The following is a 10,175-nucleotide window of genomic DNA, read 5'->3' on the forward strand; positions in this document are numbered from 1 at the left end:
AAAACACATAAAGACTACAAAGACAACGATTATGTCCCTGATCGCGAAACGTGCGTGCTCTAACCTTAAACATAACCTACTTGCAAGCCGTGAATGTTACGTATTTAATTGTGCTGCTACGGATGTACAGATGTCAATATTTGCCTCCAACTTTTTTTGCAATTCCATGCCGTGTATTCACATCGTAATTCCCCATTTTGACGAAATACACCGCGTTACTCAAGGAAAAAAAAACATTTGATAGATCAAGGACAAATAGTGATAAGCAGATATGGAAATATTACTGATATGATATAGTCATCACTGTCCTCAGGTTTCGCCGTCTAAGGCACAAGATCGTCGCCAAAGCAGCCTTCAGATTCCTTTCTTTACAACCCACTACACAAACTCATATACAGCTTCTTTGTGTGTAACGTAGGGTCTGAGTTTCTCTTTTTGTTACAGAATGCTGTGTACTAATAAGAATAAAAGGACTGATAATTACCAATATTTACTGAAGTAACGTATAGATACTTCGTACTTCAGTGCAGTAAGAGGATTTTCAGAACACTGATAAAGGTGTTGTGCGCCGCAGCAGAGACGATCCAGAATAAATTGAATGTAACAACATGCAGTTCAGAAATTCACTCCATCATCCTCTGGAAGAGTGAATGTCGTAGAAAAGCTTCACTGGAAACTGGTATGACAGTTTTGACATGACCCTTTCACCATCACACAGCATCCACATTCTCTCCATCCAAACATCCTCCCATCCCCCCGTCATAACTTATGTATATGCCTGTCATTATGTTCACCTCTTACCTGACCACAGCGCCATCTACAATTTTTTACCTTTTTTTTTTTGACCCATCACGCTCTTTTCCGTCATCCGAGTATCTTTCTGAGTGTTGCATGGACAGCTGAGGTGAGGCGGGAGAAGGCTGGAGTCTTGCTCGCAGAGGGGGCAGCTTTCTTGATATATATATATATATATGCAGCCCTCAGTGTTGGCTAACCTACAGGTTACTGGCAGACTGGCAAATTAGATGGATGCATTGCTCCGACACACAATATACGGAGAATATTTGTTCATGTCCTCTGGCTTTTCTCTGTCTTTCTCTCATGTGCCGCTCTCTGCAGGAATTTGACAGGCCACACTGCGTGTCAGGAAGCATCGGCATCCGCTGCAAAGTTTGCCCTTCAGATTAGGACAACTGTGGAATTAAACCATCCATGACAAATCTGACCAAAATCCAAAATTCAAGTAAATTCAGAAGCATTGCAGTAGTTTACATCCACTTCATCGCTGCCATCACTCCCTTCATCGGAGGAAGCATCTAAAAATGCCGCTACAGCAGTTAGCATGTTAGCATATCTGTTTGACTTTCCCTCTCTCTCTCCCTCTTACTCTACTGGTACAATAAAATACAGATTTTATCCAGTGAAACGGCTCATTTTTAATTGGAACAAGTCCGAGTTTAGTATCTCATTTGTTCTTTCTGGTTATGAATGACGGGAGAAACTCCTGTTTGCACCAACCAGCTCTTCGCAACCAGGGCTCAAGACTATCGAGATTTGTTTTGAAATCTTTCTGAAACAGAGACTTCGGAATCTCAACCTTGTCGCCACATATATTAAACCTACAGATGCCCATATATTTCAACATAAATAAGGGAAAACAGCCACCATTTTCTCAGATGAAACCACTTAGATTTCAAGATTAAGCAAGGTGCATCAGGGAGGCAGAGTTTTATCAACATTGTGTTTCCCTGAAGGTTTTTTTTTCTAAAATAAAATAACCTTTTAAAAATGAATACAAATGAAAAAGATTGAATTTAATTTGGTCTCTTTTTTTGTTAGCTTGTTTGACGTTACGTCAACCGTCAATTGTATTATTTTATTATTATTGTTTACTATTGACACGCATGCTGAAATATTGGTGGATTCTGCTCTTTATTTAATGTCTCTGAGATGTTCCAACTAATGTCATTGCTATGGCTAAATGTCATGACATGCACTCATGAGAAAATGTAGTAGACTATAAGTATACGTAACAATGTAAAGTATACTAAGTATACTACGTTTACTCAAGACTGGCATCTTGACTTGCGCTATGACCTGTTTCTCTCAACAGATGTGGATGGAAATAACTGGAATTTAAAGTTTTGAGGGGGAAAAAAAGTTTAATAAATATATCCTGTTATGTTTTCAACCTGCTGCTGAGGTACTCAATTATTTACAGCCTTCCTCCTTGTCCATCAGCCAGACAAGATACCTGCACTTTGAGCTAAGAAGCTCAGGGGGCTTCAGATTGTTGCAACACTGGGTATCGGCATTAAACCAGGATTCTCTTTCACATTTTCTTTCCATGTCTCAGGGAAGAAAAAGCAACCCATCTTTGCGGGAGTCCATTCACTTTTAACCTCTATTTTTTTTTATTCAACTTTCAACTTTATGTTCAAAGTGGAATTATAGAAAGGATATTTTTATTGATATATTTATGAATGTTTTCGGTCTGAACCGCAACTCATCTTCTGTCTAGTGATGGCCTTCAAAGACGCTGCTCTCACTCGGGTTGAACATCGACTTTTCTGATGAAAAGCAAGTCAGTGTTTTGGACGGCGAAGATAAATGGCACAGCAATTTGGCAACAGTTTGTTTTATCGATTGAATATTGTCTCTGTAATGATAACAAGAGGTAGACAATACTGCGAGTACCGATCTGTGTGTACTGTTGTCATTCAGGCTGTGAGAATTTGCGAGCAGTCCTCGCATTAACTCGACTTTGATGCTTGTAATTTAAATGTCAGAGCTTAATTTGATTTTAATGTCGCTGGCCATAAACCAGGAAGACTGCAATACTTGGCTGGCTGCTCAGTTGGAACTGGGCATTTAAGGCAGACAGATGTTTGGCGACCTTTAGCCAGGCCTGTGGGCGCCAGGTGAAAGAAATGCCCTCGAAAACATGTCAGAATCGAATGCTCATTTTGTTCCTTTATAAAATGTATAATACAGTAATATATTTAATTTTAGAAATTTTTGAAAAAAAATATATATATCTATATATATATATCTATATATATATATATATATATATACAATAAATGGAACATTGTGGTAGAAAACTATATGGACATTTAATTAAATTCTGTTTGTTTTTAGTAAAATTATGTTGTAAAGTGTAGTCATTTTAATTCTCATGTATTTGGGTTTTTAACCGCGCCTCCTTGTTATTAATTCATTTATTTTCCAATAATGATATGTTTTTCTCTATACTTTTGTTCATGAATTATTATTATAATTCACTTGTATTTTGAGCACATTATTCACATTTTAATCTTTATTTTTAGAAGCCATGTTAGTTTTCCTTTCCCCTACCATGCCACATAATATATATTTACTCTTATTTTTGTACTATGTTTATATATTTACTTACTATTTAGAAAATTCCTTTTATGGACACTATAATTGTTGTTCTATTATTGTGCATTTTTTTAATTTAACATGCTTCTGAAATCACATTGATGTATTTTTCATAAAGATATATAATTTATTTATTCTATTCACTTTTTATCATTTGAATGTATATGTACATGCATATTGTTCCTCGTAATTTTTCATCTCTCTGAATGATCTTCTCTTTTTGGCAGCTCAGTTCTGACATAGTGATGTGTTGTTATTATTATTTTTATTATTATTATTATTATTATTGAAACAGTCTATAAATTAAAAATGAAAAATACCAGACACCCGAGAATTTCAGGGCAAGAGAGTTGGCTTATTTTCTCCAAGATTTGTGTTTAAATAGATTTTTTTTAAATCCAGTCAGCTCCAGCATAGTGCTGAGTAACATCACCTGAAGGTTCTTGGACGTACTGAAAGTTGCTGACTGCTGCTGTGGTTGAAACTGCTGACACACTGAGCTTGTGGACAAAACAGCAGGCCAATGAGTCGAAACCTGCTTCTGCTGGGTTGTCTGCTCTTAAGGCTACTGTTAAAAGTGTCCCACCCACGGAAGAAAGGTACATTTCGCTCAGCTTCGGTGGGTTCTTGATCCATTTTGGGACCTTAGATGCTCCTGAGCCGGAATGGAGGCATGATATCTGCCACTGTTACAGGCTGTTCTGTGATGTTTGGTGGAGCCACAAGTCTCCGGGAAGCTGCTCTTTAAGATCATCAAGTTATTTCAAAAGCTACTTTATTTTTTCATGTTTTATCTGGTATTTAAGGGATGTTTACAGTCAAGTCTGAGAGCTAAACTTGGCATGCAACATTCCTGATCCCATGTTCCACCTCTTCCACCAGTTCTACAGATGCTTCAGAGCTCTTCTTCACTGCGAGACTCCACGCCGAGGGTCAAGCATTCGGAGCTCCTCTAGGGTCGCCACTAAAGCCGTTCGAGGAGTCGCCATCGCAGGTCAGCGGCGAACCAACGACTTCCTGTTCATGGTTGCCTCCATCGGTCGGCCGGCGGCCACCGTCCCAAAACTGGGCCCCACATGTGAACCCACTATTGACAGCACCAAAGCAGCCTCCTCTGACATCAACAAACCCGCCGCGGTGTCGCTAGTCGCGCGCTTTGACGGCTGACGGCGTTTGAAATGGCCAGGTATGAAGTACCAGGATGCTTTTGCTCAGATGTACATGGCTGCGGACTGCCATTCCCGATGCATGAGCATCAGCAGGGAGCAGCAGGCAAGCTGACGCGGCTCTAGGGAAAACTCAAATCTCGACACCGGAGCTGGTTTTTCCTGCAGAAAACTCACTCATCTTTTTCATCGAGTGCAATGAAATGTTTCATTTGAACATCATTGATCGCCATAATAAACACGTCTTTGGAAGTTTATTTTTCTACTATTGTGACAAACACAATCCAGCACTCATACACACGGAACAAAATGTACATTTGTTTGTACTATAAAACTGCAAAAACTGTCAAGTGTCTTTTCCAGGTTTTCTTACGAGGAAATATCTGTGTTGTCTTTTATATTGCTTCAAAAAAAGTCGTACAAAGATGTCATGAAAGTATTACAATCTCAAAGAATTCAAGCATTATGCAGCATTTCAGCTGTTTTCCATTTTTATTTTGCTTCGACGCCATTTAGTCCCCAACGCATGCATCACTAATTCAACTCACCGCCGACGAGGAATGTACGACAGCGGATTTTAATGACAAATTCGCGACACTTTAATTGGTGTTCTTGTACATGAGGCATTGATAGCAACTTTTTAGGAGGAGAAAAGTGCATGTTGAAGTCACTTCAATGATGTGCATGAGTAGCATTTGTGATATACGGTTGGGAACCAGCAGCACTGATCCGACTCGGTTAGAAACTAGCCTTGGACGTCTCCGCTTTAAAGCAACACTATGAGGTTTGTTCGCCTGCAATCCAGATAAATTTGATTCCCATTTCATGAATGAATACATGCAAAGTGAAACAACAACGGCAGCAGATGAAGATGCCTGGATTTTAAAGTTCTATATTCATGCCGTGGCACTTTTATTTATTATCTGTAGCACTTATGGGCGGTGTTGGAAAATGTGTTTGCGCTGACCAGGATTATCACCACGCAAAACCCCCCAAATCCTTCATGGATTAATGTGGAATGGGATTAATGAACACGTAAGTATATTATTCATTCATTTTTTTTCATGAATGTGGTTAACAGCAACACACTTTCAAATATGACAGAAGTGTGTGTGAGCTCCCTCGTAGTGTTGCTTTTACGTGTGGTTCAGTCGAACCATATTTCAGGGTTATTTGCATGTCTACCAGTCACAGCCCCCTTTAATGATGGCCAAAGTGTTGCACTTGTCAGTGCATGTGAACACGGACCAGCATGTGCCCATGCTCTCTGGCGCTTCTGGGTTTTTCCTTACCAAACGCTGTTTCCGTAATTCGGATAATCATCTAATGTTGGTCACTTTACGCGCGTTTATTTGAGCTTTGGTTTGATGCAAAGTGCTGTTATTGTCGAATGTATCACGACCACAAACATTTTGTGAAGAAACTTGTCGCACATTGACGGGTTATTGTGCCAAAAAACAAAAAAGAAGAAGTGTACAAAGCGAAACTTTTGGAGCGTCATTATTCAATAAAGGTTTTTAAAGTAACAGCGTATGCCTTTCCCTGACTTCACTCCAGACCAGACATGGAGCTCATGTGCCAGACTACTGGATTTACACCTGAGAAAAGTGTCCGGTCCCTGGCTCCGCTGTAATAGCACGTAATGTGTGCACCTGTCCTGTGAATTGTTTTTAAACAGTGCTTTGTTGGAGCTCTGAACATGAACGATAACGCTTCTGTTCGGCCGAGATAAGACCAAGGCCAGTTCTCACTGAGGGAGGTGTCGACGGAATTATAGCAATAAACTCCATTAGTTTGATGCGGGGGACAAAATGTTTAACTGTGTAACAAACCATCTTTATCAGGGAACACGCTCGATCCGAACCTCGTGAGTTCGCTCACGACAAGTCGTCGGAAAGTGACGGCCTCATCCAAAACTAAGAATGAATGAAAACATGATCTGTATACACATTTCATAAAGGTATTTTACTTTTAGATTAACTGCCAGGCAGAAGGTGGAGAGGAAGGCCAAAGAGGAGATTTATGGACACAGTGAAGGAGGACATGAGGTTTGTAGGTTTGAGAGAAGAGGAAGCAGAGGACAGGGTCAGATGGAGGAGGATGATCCGCTGTGGCCACTGCTGAAGGGAGAAGCCTAAAGCAAAAGAAGAAGAAAGAAGATTTTACTTATAAATTCACATCCTTTTGTAACCATGGAGGCCAAACATACTCCCTTTTTCCCACCATAACTTGCTTGACTCTGACTCTTATCTGGTGTCTTTTCTTCATCCCTTCATACTTTTGGTGTGATGGGCCCAGACACAGTCTATAAACACGAGGCCCCTCAGGCAGTTAAATTCCTGCCCGAGATGTAAAGGAGGAATTATAGTTTTCGGTCTATGGGTTGCTGAAGAGAAAGAAGAAACCCCAGAATAGGTGTGATCATCCTTCTCACCATAAACCTCTTCTGGCTTTCCAAGCATGACATATCGTCTCTCTCCTAGTCTTGGAAGAATAGGTTCTCCAGCTACCTCAAGTGGCTTCTAATGATTTGAAGGACTAGCCTTGACTGGATGAGCCCAAAATGTTGCATCAAACTTTCTCTTCATCCTTCCCTCACTCATGAACCAAATCCCAAAATACCGAGCTCAGAAATCTGTTCCATTCATCTTTTTCTGATGGAGCTGAATCCCAACCAGATCACTTCTCCCTCGTGTTATGGTCGAGCGCACCAATCCCAAGATCGACCACACTAAATACTGAATGAACTAGGACGAGAAACTACAGTTTCTTTTGCAGTAAAAAATAAAAAATAAATGTTTTTTTGATAGGCTTCTGTATTCTGTGTTCACTTTGGTTTTGGTCTTGGTCTTGACTTGATCTCAGACCCTCAAAGTCTTGGTCTCTGCATGCTCTGGTCTTGTGTTCCAGTTCAAATGAAGTACACGTTTATTAAAGTATATTCTCGTCAAACAAGTGTATTTTGCTCTTTGACCCTTCACATCTGATGCACCAGCGGAGGCCTGATGGAACCCGTCCAACAAGGAGGCTGGGGGATCCAGTAGCTCCTGCAGTTTGCTGGTGCAGTTGTCATTTCCCGGTGCCAAACCAACCATGCTATAATGACTTCTCAGGGAGTACTAGGACATCTCTGGAAAAAAGCATCATAAATCAGAGGGTTCTTCAGAGAATTCCGCCCTTAATTGAATAATAAAGTCCAGCAAAGTTTTAAGTGTATGGATGTTATTTTACAACCTTTTTAAATTAGGCTTTTTTACTGTGTGCAGCCAACTCAAAGATAATGTCTTTGGATTTATGTGTTGACTGCTTCGTTTTTTTTATTGTTATGACTGTGTTAGTCTGTCATTTTCCCAACTTGTTTATGAATAAATATTCTGTCAGGATTTCATAACTCAAATCACCTTCCATTGAGGTGAGTTCTTTGATTTCACTAACTGACTGAGATGTTTTTTTTTTTTTGGTTTTTTTTTACCACCGAGTCCTGCTGAATGCCAAACAGTGCCAAACAAAAATGAAAGCAGTAAAGCAAGGACTTGTCATGAACTGGGTCATGGACTCTGTCTTTTAAAATGTGCGAATATCTGTTTTGAGAAAACAGAAAATGGGTTCAATGGGCTTTATTTTTTCAGATTTAAGGCTCTATGTCCAAGTGGATTGGATGGAAGGACAAGGATCCCAACACTGACACACGACTGACCCGTCTTTACAGTGTCACGCCACTGGAACAATGCATAAATCTGCAGTATGAAATGAGCATATATAATCTACAAGTTGGTTCGGCTGAATGGCAATGCAAATTAATTATAAGTATAGTTCTAAGTGAATCAAAAATCTGCCTTTGTGACGTCGCTGCACGATTAGAATGAATGTAAGCTTCAGTATCAGACAAGAAACGCCGAACCCCTGCATGACAGCTGGATGCGCTACTGGTGCCAGTGAGCATGGAAGCCTGATCTTCTAACCAAAAGATGAAGAGTGTCATAAGAGACAGGTGAAGAAAGGTTAAAGAATGAGGGACGCGTGGCTTTCATCTTTTGCTGCTTTGCAGGATTAGTTTGCCCTGAAAGTTTGCCTCAAACAGGTTTTGAAACTGACCGCAGATGCCCAACATAAACAAGCGATGATACCAACACAATGGAGAGAAGGCGCCAGCGCTAAAAGGCCGTGTAAGTCCCACGGTTTACCCAACACATGACCCTTCTTAACAGAGTTCTATGTTACATACATTATCGTCGCCATCTGTCTTGGACCCATTCAGGCACTTCACCCTCTCACAATAGTCCGAGTTGTTGCTTCCAAAATGACATGGTTTGAATAAAAATAAGTTGTTTATGTACATTAACCTGCTCTTCGTCCTCAAAAAAACATTGACAAACCCCTTATTATTTGCGAATTGCTATATTATTTGCTGCCCTTATTATATTGCCCTGCAGCGTTTGACTCACTTATCTTGTCAGAATCACAATCCATCCAAAAGGAAGACAAAGATGCTAAATATCGCAGGAAAGGTTAAATTTCTGGACATGCTGAAGGAAGGTAGAAGCTATGCGGCTGTTGGGCACCATTACGGAATAAATGAATCTTCGGTTTGTTCCATAAAGAAGGAGGGAAATAACATAAGGAGGACAGCAGCAATAAGTTTTAACAAGGATGCGAAAAGGGTTGTAACAGTCCGAAACAAGACCATTGTAAGGATGGAGTCTGCTATAGCTTTGTGGATAAACGACTGCAGGACAAAGAACATTCCGCTGGATACCAATGTTAGCCGCACAAAAGCTAAAAAACGTTATGAAACCTTTGCTGTGTTGCTTTGTGGCGACCCCTGAAGGGAGAAGCCGGAAGGAAAAGAAGAAGCAGAGCAGAGCGACGAAGAGGCAAAGTTAGAGGAACGGTGAAATACGCCTGAGTCACAATGTGTCCAACCTCGTACTGACTATTCAAAATTTTACTTTACAGTTTTTCCAAACACTATCATAGTTATTTGTTGAAAACGTTTTTTTTTTGTTTTTTTTTTATGTTGGGCCTGAAAACAGGTTTTGGTCTTTGGTTTCGTTGTATACGTAGTTCTGTATTGTATAATAACTGTAAAAAATAAAGCTGACTACTTCACGGATTTCGTCTATCACAGGTTCTTTTTGGAACGTAACCCCATGATAAATGAGGGTTCACTGTATAATCTATCGGGTTTTTTTGTACATGAAGACCCAGTATTTCCTCTGTATGTATTGGTTGATGCAGATGTAGATAGTCTGGATCTTTCCCTCCACCTGATAGTATAAGACACAAGGACAGCAGGGAGATAAATTGGTATCTAATGTGTTTCTGAATAAATTAGATATCTGAACAACACCCAGTCTGTTGAGGTGGTAGCGGTGGATATCTCTTGACTTTAGAGATCTGAGATCTGAAATCAAACCCCGACGAAGAGCTGGGTGTTCAACTCAACAGCAAATCAAAACAACACTTCAACATCGATGCCGTCTAATAAGAAAAGACAAGGCTGTTCTTTATGAGCAGGGCCTTCACAGCGGAGTGTGTGAAAGGAGGGAGCGGGAACATAAACATTAAAAGCCTCCTGAACAAGCACCGTATGATGAACCTCAGTCA

The 10,175-nt window shown here is 40.2% G+C and overlaps 1 protein-coding gene across 1 annotated transcript in view; it reads left to right on the forward strand.

Moving 5' to 3' along the window:
- The window catches only part of tmtopsa (teleost multiple tissue opsin a), a 42,290-nt gene extending 36,233 nt beyond the window's left edge, over positions 1-6,057 (forward strand). The window contains exon 4 of the mRNA XM_053883745.1: positions 4,285-6,057. Coding sequence (XP_053739720.1) covers positions 4,285-4,569 — 285 coding nt within the window. The 3' untranslated portion in view covers positions 4,570-6,057. The remainder of the gene's footprint in view (positions 1-4,284) is intronic.
- The last annotated feature ends 4,118 nt before the right edge of the window (positions 6,058-10,175 follow it).

Source organism: Synchiropus splendidus, chromosome 13, assembly GCF_027744825.2.
Source record: "Synchiropus splendidus isolate RoL2022-P1 chromosome 13, RoL_Sspl_1.0, whole genome shotgun sequence".
Lineage (NCBI taxonomy): Eukaryota > Metazoa > Chordata > Actinopteri > Syngnathiformes > Callionymidae > Synchiropus > Synchiropus splendidus.